Source organism: Gossypium hirsutum, chromosome D02 (genome assembly GCF_007990345.1).
Source record: "Gossypium hirsutum isolate 1008001.06 chromosome D02, Gossypium_hirsutum_v2.1, whole genome shotgun sequence".
Classification (NCBI taxonomy): domain Eukaryota; kingdom Viridiplantae; phylum Streptophyta; class Magnoliopsida; order Malvales; family Malvaceae; genus Gossypium; species Gossypium hirsutum.
The window spans coordinates 62527369-62548635 of NC_053438.1; the positions used below are offsets into that span (position 1 = coordinate 62527369).

Here is a 21267-nt window from a genome sequence, read left to right on the forward strand (position 1 = left end):
ATTTCATTTTAATCATTCCTTTTGTTTGGTGCGTGTCAAAAAACATTATATGACATCATCTCATCATGACTAATCTCTATATCTCATGTCTATATTTCAGTGGAAGAATATCAAAGGAATACATTGCCATTTGTGTCACTTATTAGTTCCCAGATTGGTTGCTAAATGCTAAATCTCCCATCAATTATCAAATGATAGCGAGTTCTAGTTTTTTTCGTTCTTTCTTTCTTCTTTCCACATCGTGAAAGAAGGGTGGTTGTGTGTGTCACAACCATGGTACTGTCATGATAGCTACAAGGTAACGTAACTTTGATCTAAAAATGACACGCGTTGAATTTTTGCCAACAGCCTAAAGCTAGACGATGGTGGTCAGCAGTAGGCAGGGAATACTCAAAGAAACAAAAATGGCTGGTATTTGGTGATGGTACACCATTGACTCGGTGTTGCGTTGCCCTTAAGATGCTGCAGTTGCCACTGTCCATAACAGAAACTATAGGAAAGTCAACTCCTTAGAATATGAACACTTGACCAAATTAGCGTTTCTGTCATGCCTGAAAACTCAAGCTGATGATCTGGTTTTGTGTTTGACCTGGCAGTCTCTCCTGCCACGGTCTATATTTTAATACTATGACCATGATTTCAGTACTTCTCTACCGTAGTTGAGCAGGATCTGATTTCAGTAAGGCTGTCAAATTATATGTACCTTGCTCATAAAAAAAGAATCCATGAATTCATCTTCAGATTGTTCAACCGACTGTTTCAGATGATTGCATGTTCCTGGGTCGTTTATGGAAGTTGGAACCTGAAACAAGCTCGAGTTAATCTCAGCTGTTAAACAAGACTGTAAGTTTTATTGGCTGAGATTTTCGTTTAACAAAATCATAGCAATCGATCTCAAACCCTGAGAAGTACAGTTTGAAGGCTGGGAACTTGAAATTGATTCAAACTCAATTGTCGAGCAGGATTCGGTACATAAACACGCATTCCGTGGTGTTCTTTTTATCCACATTTATACATACTACAACTCGCTTTTCTACTACTATATGACAACGGAAGTAACAGTTCACTGAAACCGGAAAAGCCTCAAACTGTTCTATATCTCCTACACGAACGTAGCAACTTGATGACAAGATTGACGTATTCAGATAAACGGCATGTGACTCATCAAGGACAGATGCTATATGGGGTAACTGATAAAGCCAGTAATATCATGGCATGTGTCCTCAATGAAAAACATGCCTTCAGAATTCAGATAGACCTTTTCTTTTTGCCCAGCAATGTAGTTAGCCTCCAAAGCTGTTGTACTTCTTATGCTTCCGTCTTTTCCTACTGTTTTTCATTTTTAAAAAATTCTTGATATGTCCTCCCACTAGTTGTAGATGAAGCCCAATTCGTTTACCCGAGGAAGCCAGGTTGCCAATGGATGTCACTCTTGGAACCTATCTGTGAAATTACAGATAAGAAACAGTAATGTTAAGATTGAGGGACCCTTAGTTACAACAAATTTTGCATGATGATTTGATGGATTAAATTACTCAAGGATATATCACATAAAATGACTGCAATACTTTAAAAGAAAGTTCCAGTACGACTTACAATGATTTAAAATTGGTATGATGAGGTTAAGACTTAAGAGCAAGAGCTAATCAATCGTGTTCATTTTATCCTACAATACACATGATGGTGCACACCGCCAGACTGACATCAAGCCTAAAACAGCAGAGCAATAAAACGACAAGCATCACTACTTCTACCAGAACTGACTATGACTTGTCACCAGTAGTTCCTCAACTTGAAAGTAAAGTATACTATTGAAATCACAATTTGTTATTTGGATGAGGCCTGCACTTTACTTTAACTGCAGTGCTTAATGTGGAAAGGCTTTTAATTTCAATTCTTTTACGGGTTCTCTAGAGAGAGGACATTAAAAAGGCTCCATAATCATGCTATTGAATCTACTTTGTAGGTGCTAAAGCACATTAAACAGGCCATTCGTTTGAGGCTGGCTGGTTTGCACCATATAGCTGCTGATTTTCTCATAAGGTGCTTATGTAATAATTGATGTTTGAAAGACTCATATTAGCTTAAAGTTATCGTCTACTTTGATGGCAGTACACTTGTAGCAGTTCAACTGCTTTTCTTCGTATGACAAAACTGCTAAAATCCAAAAAGAAATAAATAATTGAAGAGCAAAATTGTGAAAATTTTGGCATTGACAAAATAATTGTTGACCAAATAGAAAGGAAAATTTATGGTGCTCAATACATATGCCTAAGCAGGTGATGGAAAAAGTATGCTTTAAGATGATTGGCATCGAAAGTTTCATTTTGTATCACAATCAAAATAAATGAAGTCCAAAACAAGGAAACAATAGAAGGAAATACCTTATCGAGAGGACTTTTTGATGTTCTCTGTCCATGATAAAAACCAGGCAGTGGTGTAGCTTTAAAATTAAGGCTCTGCCTTAATTTTTTGATCTCTGCGTCTCTGTTATCCTGTATCAATCACATAGTCTTCAGCAATGCCCATTGTCTGAATTAGGCAATCATATGCCAAAATTTTCTTTTTCTTACAATCCAACAACCAAACAGCCACTTTAATATCTCTATCTTATGTCATGTTTGATTCATTACAATACTTCATGAGCATGTGCAGCTGTATCAAGTGGATGGAAAGACATTGTCAACAAAGAAAATTAATGGTACCTTTGATTTTGTCTGGAGATTTTTCCTTTCGGCTTCCCTTCCATTGGATTTTCCTTCCAGTTTCTTGGAGAGCTGAAATAAAGGATATGAGATGCTTAGATTATAAGTAAAGACGAACACTGTACATCAATGGCAAAACAAATTGAGCACGTGTTACGAAAGGGAAGAGCAAGGAGGACTCTTCATTGTGTACCTCCTTTCTTCTCTCAGGTCTTTCATCACTTTTCAAGCCAGAATAAGATGGAGCAGCCTTAGCATTCTTTTTCTCCATACTACTAACTTTAGAAGACCTGCATTAATGCAAAAACGAAGAATTTTCAAGATGATGGATGCTTTAGCCAAGGGCATAACTTCTGCTTATAATTATTTGAAGTAATATCTTAAGGATTATTTGGAGCTCCTCTGAAAGAAACTGAGAAACTGATAGTATGAATTTAGGGCAATGAAGAAGCTAATTGTGCTTGAAGTAAATGAGTTTTCTAACAGGAATGTTCCGTTGAAGTGGTATGGTCTTATTGGCTAAATATCAGTGACCCAACAATTAAAAACTTTTTGATGTTCAATCCCCACTTCCTTTTTTTTGTTGACCCCCACAACTCCTTTTTCCTTTTTGCCTTTTTTACTTTCAGCCTTATAAAAGAAAAAAGAAAGAAAAAAGGATTGACAGAAATGACAAAAAGCTTGATAATGATATGATAATGTGTACTTCAGCTGGAGAAAAGAAAAGGAAACAGAAATAGAAGAAAACGAATGAGTGAACCCATTAAACATAACTATAAGTATCATTTCAGAAGTTAAAAAATGAAAATGACAATTAAATAGTACGTTAGCCAACTCTTATATATATAGACGATATATATAACAAGTAATTGTACCATTTTTATGGCTAATATTATGCAAATTCACCAATGCAGGCATGTAGGCTTTTGTCATCTCAAATCTTTCAACTTAGAACTTAGAAGCTTACCCTCCGTTCTCCTTTTGCGGAGTCGTCAAAGTGGAAAGCCTTGATTCTCTCCCCTTTGTAGGCACCTGCAAGAAAAATTGAAACAAAAGATCCATGAATGTGAATTATGTAGTAATAGAGATGTCAGGTAGACCTTAAGAATTAAAAATTCAAAGATAATAACATAGTACCGGCTTTGCTGCTGGAGATTGTTCCTGACTGGAAGGTTTCAATTGATTGTAATTACTCTGAAATGTTTTAAATGCTCGCTTGACGATGTCCTTATCTCCCATTTTCTCCATAATTAAAGATTTCCTTGTTGCAGTAAGGGGAGATGGGCCAGAACTCGAGGGACCTAAACTAATGGACATGTGCAAGGATCTAGGAGCCAATTTCTTGCTTTGCTCCACAGATGGATTCTTGGTCTTGGGTGAAGAATAAGATAATGTAGTTCCAGTTTTTGAACGTGTTCTCGAAGCAGATGATGTAGTAGGTGTTAGTGTTTGCTTTGATGTTCTAGATGTAGAAACTTGTGGTGTTTTAGTCACAGGGGAGGCAGGTTTCTTCTTTATCCTCGAATCATTCCTCTCCTTATTCTCCGCCGTGATCTAGACAATCAAAATGAAAGAAACAAGTATCACATGTCAGCAGCTAATTCACTTGAGTCGAGCTTTTAGAACATACAAATCAGTCCAAAAAACATGATAATGATGATGATGAAGTAACCTTATGAGATTTTGCAGATTGACCCAATTTTAAGTTTTTATCTTTGATCTTTGGAGTGTTTTCTATGACATTCTCTGATCTCTGTGATAACTCCTTCACATCTTGAGACCCCTTTGAAAGAGTTTCCATTTCTTCTTCTGGAGCAGTTTCTTCTGGTTTGTTTAACCCAGGACTTTCCACTATGCTACCCATTATTTCCTGTTTCTCTTCACTTTGTACTGTGCTATCTATTTTCTGTTTCAATTCCTCAACCCATGAATTTTGACATGGTGTTGCAATTTGAGGCTCCTCCTCATTCACCAAGTTAGTCTCTTGCTTATACCCTTCATCAGAGCATTGATGAACCAGATCTCCAGCATTGTGATAGTGGGATGAAGTTTCCATAGGCTTGTCTTGAGCCAGTAGCTCAGCTTTTCTAGCAGCAATCTTCTTGTAATGTTCTTCAAAGAAAGCCTTTTTCTGAGCAACTGATCCAGGAGTTGCACACTTCTCAACCTCTTCCAAGTACTTGTTTGGGGAGAAAGTTGACCATTTCTCCCATGAAAGTGAATCATTCTCAAATCTACCAAACGAGACTGACACTTCAAGCTCTGGATTTGAAGAAACCATTCCCTTGATCTATTTACATCACATTTAAAACCAACAAAAATTGTAATCATATTCTCAAGCTACAAACAGAATGACAACTCATATCTACACCCAGAAACAAAAAAGAAAGGGGGGGTTGAAATTCAATCAATAATCAACAACAAATAGAATTAAATTCAAGAAACAATAATAGAAGGTGCATTAAAAAAAGCAAAGGGACCAACTTTATACCAGATCAAAAGGACAAAGTGTGTACCTTAACTTCTTCACTTGAAGCCTCAACTGTTATGGATTCACCCATTAAATTCTCAAAGAAAAACCAAGAAACAAACTTGAATTCACCACAAAGCTAACACATCAAGAGTGGCAGCTGGCATGGGCAGACCCTCATTTGTTCATTTCCATTGGATCACACACTGAAAGGACCCAAAGAAGAAGAAATCCAAGATAAAGACAAAAGAAGCCTCGAATAAAATGAATATGAGAAAGTATGAAGAAAAGAATAATGGAAGGCATGTGCTCTTGTCTGTATAATTTAAACTTTCATTCACACTCCTCCTATTATCAGATTCACCTTTTCAATGGAAAACTTTGTCTGTTTCTTGTACTTGTGGAAAGTCCTAAATTTAAAAAAAGAAAACTCAATCATGAAACCAAAAAAACAAACAAAACCCAAAGAAACAAGTGGGTAATAAAAAAAACTAATCCATTTCCATTCTCAAAGATCATTTACCTTTGCAACTTTTTAATACCATATTAACATGATATGATTACTACAGTTTTTAAGTAACATGAGATATGATAGTCTGGCTAAAAGGTTAGCTGGGATAATAATTATGGCTTAAACAGAAATGTTGGGCACATTGAGTAAAAAGAAAGGGGGAGAGAAATAACAACAAAATCTGGCCAAAATTTCAACGACAGTTCTGCAAACAATGAAAAGGAGAAATCAGTCAAAATCTGATGAGATGAGAGGAGGGATGGAAAATGAAAAACACAAGAGATGGGTTAAAGAAAAAAGGGTCCACATTGGAAAGTAGTGAAGTAAAGACTAATAAAGAGATAAGGGAGAAGGAAACCAACAACTTGCTTTTGCTGAATTAAATATCGCAACTCACAAGTCTGCCTTGAACGACAGTTGTGGTTGTGGTGGTGGATTGTGGACCCTTAGATTCTTCAGTTTTCTTCAACTATGACGATGTATTGCCATTGCTCCTCTGCCACATTATTCATAAATTGACAGATTTTTTTTTTTTAAATAAGATACTTAAATATTTATCTTTATTCCCAAAACACAATGTCTTTTATCTTTTCTTCTTCTTCAAGTTACCTAATTTATTCATTGTCCCTTCTCTTACAACAATACAGACAATGCAGAACAATAATGGTGGTGTTGTTACACTAAGTATTACAAAATCTTTGAGTAATAATGCAAGTGGTGCGTTCAAATTCATAATTTTATAGTTACAAGGACTCTGAACTCCAGCATTTTACTTATCCATTAAGACTGTTCACTACATCCGTGCTATGATTTTTTTTACAATAATATCTTTATAATTTTTAAAAAATTAAATTAAATTTTTATCATTTTAGAGAAGATCGAATCAATTACCACTAATGAAATTGTGTTTTTTAAGCTCTTAATATTTATAACTTTATAATTATTTCTATTATAAAAATTGAGATGTAATTGATGATTGTAGTTTATCTATAATATAATACTTTTGTTAGTAAATTATTTCTCTAGGCGATACCTAATAGGCAAAAATACACTCACTAAATTACATGATTATGAAATTTATTCTTTTGCTATTGTTTTTCAATGTTACACGAAGGGTACATCCCATTTCACAGGTCTTTACTCCTGCTTTTATCTAATTAATTAGTCTAAAACCAAAATATGCATTTAAACCCTACACTAGTAAAGGATCTTTAAATGCATGCTATATTTTGTTTCATGAAATAAAGCATTGTTTTCCTATGTCAGTATTTAATAATCATATTAGCGTTTGAGATCACCCCAGCATTGTTTTCTTTCTTTTGCTTTTTTTGCCCATTCAACTCCAAACTATTGCAAGGTTTTATATCCTAGTTCGAGTTAGGACATGTAGCAAGTTAAGAAGATGTTTGAATAGTAAGTCTATCACTTATAAGTTGGGAGGTTATTTATGAGTTCACCCTTTTGAGATGACTCCTCTGTGCAACGAATGGCTTAATCTTCATTGAGAACATGAAGTTGATAGTCACCAGATATCATGTGGGCTTAATTGTTTTATCCCATCAGAGCCAGAATCCTTATCTCATCGAAAACATCCCCCCACGCACTTCGTAATGATGGCTAGATGGCAAGTCCAACACGTTAATATCATCTTACACGAGACCCCTGCCTATAAATACCTTCACAAACAATGAAAAGAGGTTCGGCTAAAAAAGAATACTAAGTCTACACTCTTTCAGTCGTTAGCATTCACGTATTAAAATAAAAATGTATGAAAGATAACAAAATGAAGTTTTGGTTGAATGGTAAATTTAAGGTTTTGCTAATTTAATTGATGTGGGTTCAAATTCTACCATATGCATATTTTATTGGTTTTTGCTAAAATAAAAAGACTAAAATACCGTCAAACAATATAACTTATTTAAATTACGAAATTTTCCTAACCAAATTGGTGTTTGGTTGGCTCATGACACTAACTCAATTAGGGATTTAAATAACATATAATAAATAATAAAACTTATAGTTTGAAACTAATTAACAATAACATATGAAATATGTACAATATTAAAATGAAAAGAAATATATTAAATTGAGAGTAAAATGAAATTTAAACACGTTAATATATCATATTAAGAATTCTAAATACAGTACAATTGTTTATAATGGTGTTATGATCGATCGTAGGTTAGTTGAATTGACTTGTGACACTAGCTCAATCAAAAACATTATCAAGATACTAAAAATCTTATCACATGCCTATGTATATGGAAACCACATATTTAGAACACGTATGTGTGTTTAAAAATAGCAATATATATTATTGATGGAAGTAATAAAGTGTGCAAAATGTAATTAAAATGTATAAAAAAAATTAAAAACAAAGTTTTGGTTGAGTGGTAAATTTAAATTTTTACTAATTGGACTAATATGTAGTTTACCCCTGAACTTGTCCAGAAGTACTGACCACCTCCGAACGTGCGAACGTTTAGAGTAAAAATCGTGCAAATAAAAATATATAAAATCAATGTGGTATCTTCAAGCGAACATGTCAAATTTTAATATAGTTTTGTGTTACAACGGAACACAGGGTAGTATTCCGAGGATCGCATCCAAGGAAGCTTGAATTAAATCTAAATATATTATCTACACTAGCAAGTTTAAACAATAATCACCAAAAATCATATTACGATAATTAAAATTAAGGATTAAGATTGTAAAATAAAAATTAACTATTAAAAATAAAGTTAACAAATAGAAATCTCTCAACTAACATGTAAAAGATTAACTTGCTTCAATAATTGCAATTAAAAATAAAATATAAATACAATAAAATATGAAAATGAAATACAAATATAATATAAATATATAAACACACCAAAAATTAACTTAGCCCAAGTTACATAAAATATTCAATATTAAATTACAATGAAAAAAATATGTAACATATAAATTTATAAAAAAATATTTAAGAATCAAATGAAGTTGTGGTTAAAATAATAATAATAACATTGAAAATTAGGATGTTTTAGTTTGAATCTTATCAAACATAATTTTTTAGATTTCACATTATTTTATAAAAAGAAATGTTTTCAATAATTACTTAATTAAATTGAGATTCAGATAACCCCAATTTAGTAAACCCTTTAATATAACATTAGATTTTGTTGCAAACACAAGATGAGTGAAACTAAAACATAATATTATAATTAAATTTATAAAAAATAATAATTGGGTTATAGGTGAAATAAACATTTTTTAGACTTTGTTCTATTATTAGAGATTGTATTTTTAGTTGTTTTATTTAAATATTTTATACAAAAAATAGTAAAAGATGAAAATATAATTATATTAACTTTAAATTTTTTATTAAAATAGGGCTTTTAAGTATTTTTTTAATTGAGTTTATGTCAATTTGACTTATGATAATAAAACGCTTTGGTTAAAATCTATTCTTCATATATTTGAAATTTAATCCGTCAATCTCTTTTCTTATTGGATTTAAAAAGTCAGAACCAATTGATAATACTATTAAAATTATTTTGTTAAATTCAGCGGAGCAACATTATACTCACTTGATAGTTATGAAAGAAAGAAAAATGAAATAGATCTGCCATTTCTTGAAATCTCTCTTTTGATTCAAAATCGTGGTGTAACATATATCCTCCTGTTCTGGTCATGGAATAGATTAAATAAATCAAAAAATGAATTTTTGTTCAAGAATGAAATCTTATTAGAACTGCCCAGTTCATCCTTCAAAACCATATCACATCCCGGCTCGGATAAAATAGGATGAATTGAGACGGTATTTTATAAATACGTAATTATCTTGAATATATTAACTATTTCTTTATTTTCCGATCGCTTGGAAAGGACAAAAGAAACATCTTGTTCTTTCTTCAACAATTTTTGATCTCTAGTGGACCTCTCAGTAGGGTTCGAACCCAGATGAAGTTTTGACCATCTATTAGAGGAAAAAGAACGAATGGATCTTGTAGGGTTCCCAAGAAATTTTTCGATTTCTTCCGAAAGCAGATGATTATTTATCCGCTTCTCACGTTCAGTGAATAGCCAGAACATTGAGGAATATCCAGAAAGGCACTTAGAGAATCGGTCTGATTCTATCTCTGTTTGTTCCGTTTGAAGAAAAGAAGGATCCTTTGGAATCGAGTTGTAATAAACTTAAATTTAATGAAAGAATTTTAATAATATTAACAATTAAATGCTATAAACTTAAATAGAGTAAAATTACTTGCTGTATGTTTTAACCAAACATTTTGTATACGTATAGATATACAAATACGAGACATGCACAAATTGGCGCTGTTGTCTTTTTCCAGTCAATTTTGAAGACATGTATAATCCTTGTCCCTAGGGGAACTTAAGTTCAACTCCTCTCTAACTTGCCTTCATTCTTCCTTCTGTAATGCCTCTTAAGCTACTTAATCTCCACTACTCCAGAAATGGAAATAAAAACTTACACTTCCATAGTCAACATCACTGTCTGAATTCCACTATATTTATACCCTCTACCTTCTTACTGAAATTCCATCTCCATTCCATCAACAAAAAAACCTTATAACAAGGTTTAAGTCAACATGAAAATGTGTCGTTTATTTCTTCAACTATTCCTTGGTTTAATTCTCCTACCGGGCCTTGCTAAACCAGACCCTGACCCACTTCAAGATTACTGCATTGCAGACACTAAATCCCCTTTGTACCTCAATGGTGCACCCTGTCTCAACCCAACTCTAGCTCTTTCCTCCCACTTCACCACCTCGGCTCTAGCCAAACCCGGTGACACCAAGGCTAACCAATTCGGCTTCAGTGTCACCCTAACCACCCTTGTAAATTTGCCTGGAATTAACACCATGGGCCTCACCATGGCCCGTGTCGACATAGCAGCTAACGGCCTTGTTCCGCCCCATTCCCACCCTCGGGCCTCCGAAGTCACCATTTGTCTTCAGGGTGTTATCCTTGTGGGCTTTGTGGATACCTCTAACCGCTTATTCACTCAAAAACTTGAGCCCGGTGACTCCTTCGTTTTCCCTAGAGGACTCATCCATTTTCTGTACAACATGGAGCCAAAGAAGCCTGCTTTGGCTATCTCTGGGCTCAGCAGCCAAAACCCAGGCGCACAAATAGCTTCAAGGGCCGCTTTTGTGTCCAATCCACCCATTCCCGAAGTTGTTTTGGAAAAGGCATTTCAAATCAGCCCCCAGGACGTTGCCAAGATACGCAAAAACCTTGGCGGCTGACCTATGTGATTGTGTGTTTTTCATTTCTTTTTCTTTTTTTTGAAATGGGATCGTTGCATATTATTATTTGATTCTTGCCTTCGAACATGATGTAGGAAAAAAATGGTAGTTCAAGTCTTTATTCACATAAAATAGACCTTCCAACGGTCGTATAATTGTGTATTATTATTAACATTATTAGTTTATTTTTAAAATAAAATAATCAAGCAGGTGTGAATTATTTGTTAATTATGGTTGCTTGTAAAGGGAGTTTAACAAATAATTTAAGTTTGAATGGAAACAAAAGAATTCAAGCAGCCTAAATGTTGCGTGTGCATCTGTATCATAAAATATTCTGGAAAGAAGCAATCCGGTGTACAAATATGGTAAAACTGTAGTAAAACCCAATCCGTTATTTCCAGATTTGATTCTTTGAATTGTGTAAACAATGTCTTGGTTTCCCATGTGAAAATTTTGAAGCGTTAGGTGTGAAGAAGCATGTGATGAAATGGCAATTCACAATTGGATTGGAAACTATGAAAATCAACCAAAACACTCATGTTAGGCTTTATGGGAAAATGTTATTAAAAGGAAAACCAAATATGACGTTAGCTAAAATGGATTGATTGGACATTGACAAATTCCACAAAAATGAAACTACTAGAACAGTCTTATATAAAAAGAGTGCGTCCCAACAACGTCCCGTGAACAGCTGATAAAGTGACATTTCACTAATGCACAAAAATGTTGCAGTCTTCTGGCATCTTCTCAGCTTTTTCTTAAATACAACTTCAATCTTATCTTGCCTTAGAATCATCGTTAAACACATCGATATGATTAAATTAAACCAACCACACTAATTCCCATTTCATTTTCTAAAAGAGAACCCACCAAAAAAAAATGTAGAGCACAAGGGAAATGGAAAATGAATCAATGAACAACTCAACGTTATTCCTCTCTCCATAATTACATACAAAGGAATCAACCCAACCAAAAATTGTTCCACCCTTATCTGATGAATGAAACGAATTGATATTTGGTACTCATATGCAGAGCACAAATTAATAACCCAAAAAATATATATTCAGTTCGTATACAGCTGAGCTTTTCTATCAAAAGAATCAGTCATCATTTCTGTAACAATGTAATATTTTAAAACAAAGAAAAAATGATAATCATGACAAAAAACTGGAAAATCCCAAGAAAATTGAAGAAGGAAAAGAAGACCGATCTTTGATTGAACTGCCCTTGTAAAGATCGTAGGGTTTCCAAAGATGATCAAGCGGACAAGGGTTTCTGGCATCGAGTCGAACCCAGGGTTTCCCTTTCCCACTCCAATGCAACAAACTCACCGGACCCGTATGCAACGAACGACATGAACCTCTTACATTGTCCCCACCAAGTCCATGTTGGTTCCATTTATGATCAATCGCTTCCACATTCCCAGCAAATACTAGCAGAAACGGAGGCAACGAACCCAATTCGTAAATCCTTCGTTTCCTCTGTATTTCCATCCAATTCTCGATTCTTTTCCTGTAATTCCCTTCTCTCCACCGAACCAAATCCATCACCATAACCCCCGTGTTGAAATAGCACGGCCTCCTCGAATGGAAAACCCGGGAAAGAACTGGGTCGGACCAGAACCCGTCCGTGAAATACTTGGTGAAGTTGGCGTGGCAGTATTCGGGCGCGCCGATGACGCGTGAGTTTGTGAGGGCTGTGTTCCAGAGTTTGTGAATGTCGTCGACCACGACCAAGTCCGAGTCGAGATAAATGACTCGGTCAACGCAGAGATCTAGGATGTCTCCGAGGTAATTTCGAGCGTAGTTGAGTGGGTTTTCCAGGGCTTGCCGGATTGAAGACGAGATTAAGTTGATTACCGCGTCTTCCCGGAATATGTAGATTTTGAAGTTGAGTGAAGGAAACGTGGATCGTACGAGTTTGCTCAACACTCTTGGACTCGCCGGGTCGAACTCGGCCGCAATGAAGTGGAAGAAGACGTTTTCCGGACACGAAGCGTGCCGGAGGACGGAGTGGACGGCGGCGATCGAGCCACGCAAGTATTCCGAGTCTAACGTCATCGCCACGTGGACTAAATCCGGGTCGCACGACGAAACAACTTCTTTATTGACAGAAACCGGACATTCCACTCCGTTACGATAATCCGGTGCCTCCGAGAATCCGAACCCGGGCCCGGACCCATCTCCTCCACCGATAGTCCGAATCCCAACAGAAAACGTCACCGTTAGAAAGAAATGAAGAAGGAAAACGGCGGCCGCAGCATGGAAAATGGAACGCATTATCGTTAAAAAGAAAAACAGAACAAGAAAAAGACAGAGTCCTGTTCTGTTATAAGTTTATTAGATGATTGGTGAAAGGGATATGCTCGTAAAGATAACGCGGAGCTTTCAAGAGTGTGGGTTTCACAAGAAAGCGAAACGCGGTTTATTGATGAAAAAGGAAAGAGCCCAAAAAATGAGAGTGGGGGGGGGGGGGGTTCGCCGGCTCTTCCCTGTTTTTTTCCTTATGGGAATAACAGATGAACAGAGAGGGTGGGAGCTTTGAGTTGTCCTTTAAATGACGAGAATAACTGTTGATTTAAGGAGGGAGTTAATTGAATCTGATCATGGGAGATTTGTTTTTTATTTTTGAATTATAGTTTTATTTTATGAATTTAGATTTAAAAAAATAAAATTGTAGAAATTTCAAACAAAGTACAAATATTCTAGATTTTAACTTGATTCTTGCATTATGAATTTAACAAATTTGAAACCTTAAGAGGTTTGATTAAATATAAGGAAGAATAGAGTAGAAATACAACATCCTTTAAAATATTACAAACAAAATATTATTTTTTCTCTTTTAATCCAAAACATCCCTTTTATCTTCATAATTTAGTTTTGTTCCATTTTTTGTCCAATTTACTTTAATTGATCCCACTTTAAATTTCACATTCTCACTTTTCCATCATTATGTTACAACTCCATGACATAACGATTCTCATTCGGTACATTTGCAATAATTTTTTTAATGTTTATATGTTTTATTTTTTGGCACCAAACTATTCGATTATTCTTTTTTGATCACCAGCAATTAAATAACTAACCAAAACGTGTCATAGTAGCTTTTAAAATTTCCCTAATAACAACATCAATCCTCATACATTTTGTACATTGTGTCAATTTAGTCTTCATTCAAAAAAATTGAACCCTTAATATTTACACACTGTGTAATTTGATCCTTTTACAGTTTTACTTTTCTATGCGACTCTTTTTTACATTCCTCTTGTTTGATTCAATGAAAAAATGAACAACAAGAAATAAAATGACCCAAATTTTGAAAAGCAGTCAATTTAATTTCTTTAAAATAAAAAAAATACCCGCTTTGTTAATTCAATCCAATTGTAAGTCTAATACATTAAAAAATTATTTTTTTTGAGCTTTGATTTGCTTCGTCAATGGCAGCCAACTCAAGCCACCAAAAAATGAATTAATTATTGTTAAGAGATATCAAGCTCTTAGTCATTTGAAGCACAAGGAAAGTAATATATTTGAGGATTGTCTTATTTAATAATAAACAAAATTTAAAAATATATATATTCTTGCTTTTATCTCTAATTTTCACATTGTGTATTAAATTATATATTCATGTAAAAAATTAGGTAATGTATAAATATTGAGGGCTCAAATTTTAATATTTAAGACTAAATTGACACAATGTATAAGCATTGAGGGCTAAATTTTTTATTGTGCTAATTTTAAAAGTTGCAATGTTATCTTTCCATTAACCATTTAACAATATGTGGCTAAGGGTGAGTTTGGATGGACAGTGCGTTTACCTGCAGTTAGTATAAAAACAGCGGTGGCGGTGAGATTAGATACTGTAACAACACTGTAGCGTGAGACAAAAAGTAGGCTAAACGCACCGCACCGCACCCAATCGTCCATCCAAACCCACCCTAAGAAATAAAAAATTGAAAAGTTGGGTGATTTTATAACTTTTCATAGTTGAGTGACCAAAAAAAGAAACTTAGTGATAGTTGAGTGGCTACTAGTATAGTTTACCCTTATTTTTTTGTGCAAAAATTGATCATTGACCTTTAAAAAAAAATCAAGTCGTTTTTCTTTAACAGAAATGCTAACTAAAACATTAAAATGTTTCGTGATATTAGCATGACAATCCACGTGTTAGTCCATATGTACTTCACACTAATGTGACAATGGTTGTCTTATATGTCAGGTTAACAAATAATTTATAATTATAAAATATGAAAAAAAAACATGAAGTACACATGAATTGCCTTACAGACTCCTACCATGTTTAAAAATTTAACGTTTTAGTTAATATTTCTATTAAAAAACATCAAATAGACTCTTTTTAAAAAATTGATGATTAAATTCAACTATTTTTAAAAGATTAAGAACTAAATTAGCTAAAAAAAAAAAAGAAAAAGAAAAAGGGTGAAATAGATAAAAATATATATATAATATTATATATTAAAAATTGTCAAATTTTTTATACTTAATTTTCTTTTAACCATCTTCTTAAGTTGTGGAGTGTAATATGAATCAAATAGTTTTTTAATTAAATAAAAATAATAATTAATTATAAGTAATTGAGTTAGGAGGTGATTAGTTGGTGCAATGCCTGCTCTCGCCTCAAATAAAATTTTATTGCATTGCATAATAGAATTATCCTTATTTAGCATATTATTGTAATGTTAAGTTGTTATGTTTGAATCTCGACATTACTTTCGAATAACTCGCATTAGACTCAACTCAGACTTCTTCAACCAATTTTTTACTAATTCCCATACTTAACCCAAATGCCTATTTAACAACCCACGGCAAATTCACCCATTCTCTCTCAACTTTATTTAAAATTACATTTCAGTCACTTAATTTTCAAAAATTACATAACAATCACAACATTATTGAATTGTTACATTCTTTTCACTTATCCTTTAACTACCATTAAGAAAATAACATAACACGTTAATTTAATCCTCGAACTGTAACTAAAATATCAATTTGATTTTTTTTTAATTATGGCCGGGTAAAAGAGATATAAATTTAATAAAAGAGGAGCAGGTACAATTTTTTTTTAATTTTTAGAATTGTTTTATAATATATTTATTTGTTTGTTAAGATTTTTTGAATTATTGCTAAGAAAAATTTTTAAAAATTAAAATGATATTTTAGTTATAGTTCAAGGACCAAATTAGTAATTAACTATTTAAATTAATGTGTGATGTCATCCTCTTAATTGTAGTTACTGGACATGTGATAAAAATATAACAATTTACGTTAGTGATTGTTATATAATTTTTGAAAATTGAGTGAATGAAATGTAATTTTAAATAAAATTTAGAAATAATTAGTGTAATTTATCCAAGAATTAACATGTTATAGATGAGTTAATGAAAATTATTACGTTAAACTGTGATTTTAGGAAAATGTTAGCAAAATCTCTTATATATATAAAAAAAAACACACACACACACACACAATTTTAATCTTTAAAAAATTCCTGTGTGGAGATGAAGAGAGCTTAAATTTAATCTTTAAACATCCCTACTTCTATCCCAATTATTAGCCAAACAAATCAAATAATCCTCTATGAATATTGATGATACCATTTTGTTAAGCATTATCTTAATTAAACACTATTTTATATTTCTCGAGAGTTAACCTAAATTATGGTTAAACATAATAAAACGTATTCGCATCATTCTTATCAAATACATATCAATTCTAATATATTTAAAAGTTTTAAATTATTATTTTTTTCTAAGGGATGGAGGTAACACGGTTCGAATCAATGCCTAACAAGTGTTTGACAAAAATTTTAACCATTGCTCCTTTTAAGTCAAAACAATTTTAAATCAAAATTTTAAAACTAAACTTAAAAATAATTTCTAAAAAAACCAATGCAATGCCTTTTTTTTTTATAAAATTTTGCATCAATTTTTTAACAAATAAGTATAATATATTTAAATTAATACACAATCAATTCATGCATTGTACGAATAAGAAAACTAGTTATGTATATATCTTAGTATATCTATACTACTAAATATTTGATTGAGTTGGTGACACGGGTTACTCAATTGTATGATGACAAAAATACCCTTATCATGCAAAGCAAAACATATTATTATGAAGGTATTTTTGTCATTCTATATCACTTACATAAAAAATATATATATATATATGCAACATAAGATTTAAACCCAAGCCTCTATAGTCTTTAACATTTATACTTTACCGTCTCGAATTTTTTATAAATACACTTATCACGTAATTTTATTTTTACCATATTATGAATATATCATAATCTAGAATATATATTAGAAGTTATATTTATTTGGAATAAATTATAATATAATTTTACAATCCTAAATTATAAATCAATAAAGAAGAGCTTGTAACATAAATAAAACAATACAAGGGTAGAGAGGCGGATCCTCATCGGGGCCTAGGGACCTTGGCCCCTCAAAGTTTTAAAAATTTTAGTTATATCCTTAAAATTTTTTGAAAACTTTAATTAGGTCTTTCAAATTTTTTTGAAAAATTTTAAAAATTTCAATTAGTTTCTTCAATTTTTTTATTATAAAACCTCTAAAAGAGATTATAATTTTAACTAAATCTACCAAAATTTTTGAAATATCTCACTAAAACTTTCAAAGTTTTTAAAAAGTTTAATTAAACTCCAAAAATTTAATGTCGGGGTTATAAATATGATTAACATCCATAAAAATGGATATTTTGAATATTGATATAAAAAGGAAGGAATAAATATAGTAATGTTGTAATCTGAAATACAAATATAGTAAAGTTGGCGAGTCCCGTTGGATTAGCATATTAATTATGGCATAATCTAAGTGGTTGAGTTTCCCCGAGGTGCCAGCCTGAGCATGGGCCTGCCGCTAATAGCCTGACAGCTACGCACCCAAAGAATTCCAGCTGGTTTATGCCTAATTTCATTCATCGTGGCTGGCATTCCCCCATGTGATCACGTGCTCCCTTCCTCTTTTGTTTTTTTTGTATCATTATTAAATAAAGCCTTCTTTCTTGTCTTCTCATTGGACTACAACCATACAATTTGGGTTTAATTAAGCTTTTTCACTTTCTAAAAATGTGATCTGCTTGCAATACACGTGCTGCAAATTTTCATCTAAGTTGGACTCATTATTTAAGCAATTTCAACTATATAAAATAATATTAAAATATTTACTTCTTTCTTCATCATTGCCACTGCTTTTATTAGCTGTTAAAACTTTTGTTTTTCTATTTTAGAGATTTTTAATTTAATTTTTCAGATGAGAGGTTTTTTTTAATATAAAAAAATCAGTCGTTTGTGCAGCGCGCCTTCGGACACGTTGTAAGGCATTTTAGGCGAGAATCGATGAACAATCGAAGAAGGACTAAAATAGACTCGATATCGGGACGACACACTAATTTTTGGCAATAGACATGACGACGACGTTGTGACGAAGAGAGTCGGCACGTCACGACAATTCCTGATGTTTTGCAGCCACGTTTTGTACAGCTCAACAAGACTACTTCTCCTTGTTGGATTTTGACTTGCCTATCGGCAAGAATTTTTTTTCTTTTTAAAGGTGACAAGATGTAGTCGCATATGAGTTTTAGTGAGAGTTTCGTGGTAACTATGGACAGAATTTTGTTCTCGAGTTAGGGCTTTGTTTTCGAGGTTTTGGGTAATGTACATTTAGGTTAATTTTCTCCATATTGTACTCTCGTTTTTTTTACTCATTTAGTGAAAAGCTGAAACTTTTTTTGCTTGTGGTTTTTATTCTCTTCGGAGGAATTTTTGTGTGTAAATATTTGTGTTTATTCTTCTCCACCTTTACTATCTTGTTATTTATACGGGTTGATCCCTAACATGGTTTAATAAGGTGGAAACTAGAACTTTTTAGGTTTTAAGTTTAATTCTTACCATGGTGATGAAGTTAATAGTATTTATAATAATTGATTTAAAAATAGAGTTCTTTCCTTAAAATAACAATGCATGGATTTGAAATTAAAACATTGTTGTTTTTTAATTTCATTTTTTTTATCAAATACATTCAAAACTTGTTGACTTAATGTACCATTTGGCATTTAAGTTTAATTTTAAGGTTGAATTTGATACTTTGAGTTTGTGTTGTCTCAATTTGGTACAACGATATTATATGATACAATGAATATTTGACATGTATGCTTTAATAAAAAAAAATAAGTACTTAATTGGGATAAAGAAATTTTAAGTATTAAATCAGGATAAAAATTTCTCAAGTATCAAATTGAGAAATTTAAGTACCAACATGAGCATTGAAACTAAACTCAAGTACCAAATTAAAATATAAAAAAAACTCAAATACTAAATTGAACATTAAAACCAAACTTAAGTACCAAAGAGTATATTAACCCAAAGCCGAATGTGTTAGTTTACAATTTGCGAAATTAAATCCCCACTTTTAATGTATTATTTATGATAGTAACATTGTATTAATGAATAATAATCTTAAAACCTTATCCAAACAAAGGAGCATGAAAAATGTAATCTCCAAATAGGGATGGTTGGATATTTTTGGAATTTTCCAATTCTTTGTTTTTTTATATTAATTTTTCTTTTCGGATTTTTAGATTTGTTTTGATGAAAAATAAATTTTATTTTATGGTTCAAAAAATTTGACAAAGTTTAAAAATCTTTTTCATAAATATTTCAAAAAAAAGTTTTCATAAATATTTTAAAAAGAAAAGTTTTCAAGTAAATAAAAAATAACTAATAGAACTCAGTTTGGTTTTAAGTATCTATACTTTTTTAACTTGCATTTCACAAACCATCAGAACACCTCGGTTCGAGTCAATTTTCAAGTTTTCTTGCTCTAACCCTTTTCCAAATTCGACTTGATTTTTATATTTCTTGTTTAGATTCTATTCCGAATACGATTTATGTAAAATTTTAATACTAGAATCCGACCCAAAAAAATTAAACAATTTGATTTGCTCCAAAATTTATTATATTAATTTATTTTTACAAGATTAAATGAAATACATATTATAAAATTTCATAAAAATATAAAATATAAAAAATAGTTAAAATGTTATAAAGTCTTATATAAATTTTAATTAAAATATATAAAATAATTATAAAATTAAAAGAAAAAAAAACATTGATAACTTTGTCAGAAAGGGACGATATAGATTTAATTTAAACTCAGACCCCAAATTTTTTCTTTGACAATCTATTTCACCCCAAACTCGACATTGAAAAATAAATGACACTTTCAAGTCAGATTGGGTTAAAAATTAGTTGAGTTGGAGTTGATTTGGCTCCCTATGGAAAGAGAAGGGAAGAATAATCAATGGTTGAGTGGGGATGAAGAGTGAGATTTCTTGATGAAGGGTCAAAGAAGCCAATGTCCTTAGAAATCAGAATCTTATCCAACTTTAGTTATGTGCGTAGGCTTAAATTGGTCTTAAAAGCTTCCTTTTTTTTCACAAGTCACAAAATGAAGTATAAATTAGTCGTTCCACCACAAAGACCCAACATTGAAGTCTTTGGCATGGAAACAAGATAAAACATTTTTACTTGAATTTTCAAGGCATAGTCCAATTGTATAACATAAATCTATATTTCGATACTATAATTATTTTGGAGGTAATAAGCCTGGACCTTTAAAAGGGTTGATTTAGATACTTTCTAAGTTTTTTTTTTAATTATTTTGTGATATATGGTTATATAAATATTTACATGTTAACAGTTTGTATTGTGCAGATCTTAACACATTCATATTGTTTTCATTACATGTAACATGTAATGTTTTAATTATTTTTTTCAATTCATGTTGTGTTCTAAATTCTCTTATATTTTTTCATAATAAATTAATTTAGAGAATAATTTAATTATACCCGGAGCAAATTATAATTAGAGTAAAACCAAAGGATAAATAATGGGGTTTGGTTGGTCGGTGCACATTTATTTATCAAAGAGAATCTGAGCAGCCCAGGCAAGTTGTAAATAAAAAAAGGGAGGGGTTTATTTGATCAAAAAGACCTCGTGAACCAAGCAATTAAAAGTTGCAACCTCCAACAACAATTTTAATTATCTACTTGCTCAAATCTAACACTAAATCACGGCGATTTCAATTAAAAGTTAGCAAATAAACAATGGGGATTTTGCAGGGTCTGTGAGAGAGCAATGTAAATCTGATGCCTGACCTCACCTGTTGAATAATGTAACAGAGAGCAATGGAGACAAACTTATTATTCTACTTAAAAGTTAATTGCACGTGTGGGTCTGGTCTGGTCAGGTAAAGAAAACCAAGTGTTTGGTAGCTGATTA

General features: G+C 32.2%; 3 protein-coding genes across 8 annotated transcripts; 1 reads left to right on the forward strand and 2 right to left on the reverse strand.

The window, feature by feature from the left end:
- Nucleotides 1-909: 909 nt before the first annotated feature.
- On the reverse strand, nt 910-6034 carry LOC107909611 (protein WVD2-like 7). 6 transcript variants are annotated; one of them, XR_005910499.1, is made up of 11 exons: nt 5699-6034; nt 5540-5585; nt 5222-5381; nt 4378-4995; nt 3843-4259; nt 3673-3737; nt 2899-2995; nt 2706-2777; nt 2385-2495; nt 1597-1710; nt 1346-1443 (listed from the first exon to the last, which is right to left on the reverse strand). XR_005910499.1 is itself a non-coding variant. In XM_016837206.2 (10 exons), the coding sequence occupies exons 3-10, from the start codon at nt 5264-5266 to the stop codon at nt 1396-1398; spliced, it is 1473 nt and encodes a 490-aa protein (XP_016692695.2). In that variant the 5' UTR covers nt 5267-5381; nt 5540-5585; nt 5699-6034; the 3' UTR covers nt 910-1395. The 6 variants fall into 6 exon arrangements, 5 of the variants coding, with proteins under 5 accessions (XP_016692695.2, XP_040944895.1, XP_040944896.1 ...); XM_016837206.2 differs by lacking the exon at nt 1597-1710 and having other exon boundaries at nt 910-1443; XM_041088961.1 differs by lacking the exons at nt 1597-1710; nt 5540-5585 and having other exon boundaries at nt 910-1443; nt 5699-6007.
- Nucleotides 6035-9961: 3927 nt separating this feature from the next.
- On the forward strand, nt 9962-11164 carry LOC107909610 (germin-like protein subfamily 1 member 1). Its single transcript, XM_016837205.2, has one exon. It carries the CDS (start codon nt 10279-10281, stop codon nt 10936-10938), a length of 660 nt encoding a protein of 219 aa, XP_016692694.1. The 5' UTR covers nt 9962-10278; the 3' UTR covers nt 10939-11164.
- Nucleotides 11165-11843: 679 nt separating this feature from the next.
- On the reverse strand, nt 11844-13621 carry LOC107909609 (probable galacturonosyltransferase-like 9). Its single transcript, XM_016837204.2, has one exon. The coding sequence runs from the start codon at nt 13215-13217 to the stop codon at nt 12093-12095; it is 1125 nt and encodes a 374-aa protein (XP_016692693.1). The 5' UTR covers nt 13218-13621; the 3' UTR covers nt 11844-12092.
- Nucleotides 13622-21267: the final 7646 nt, after the last annotated feature.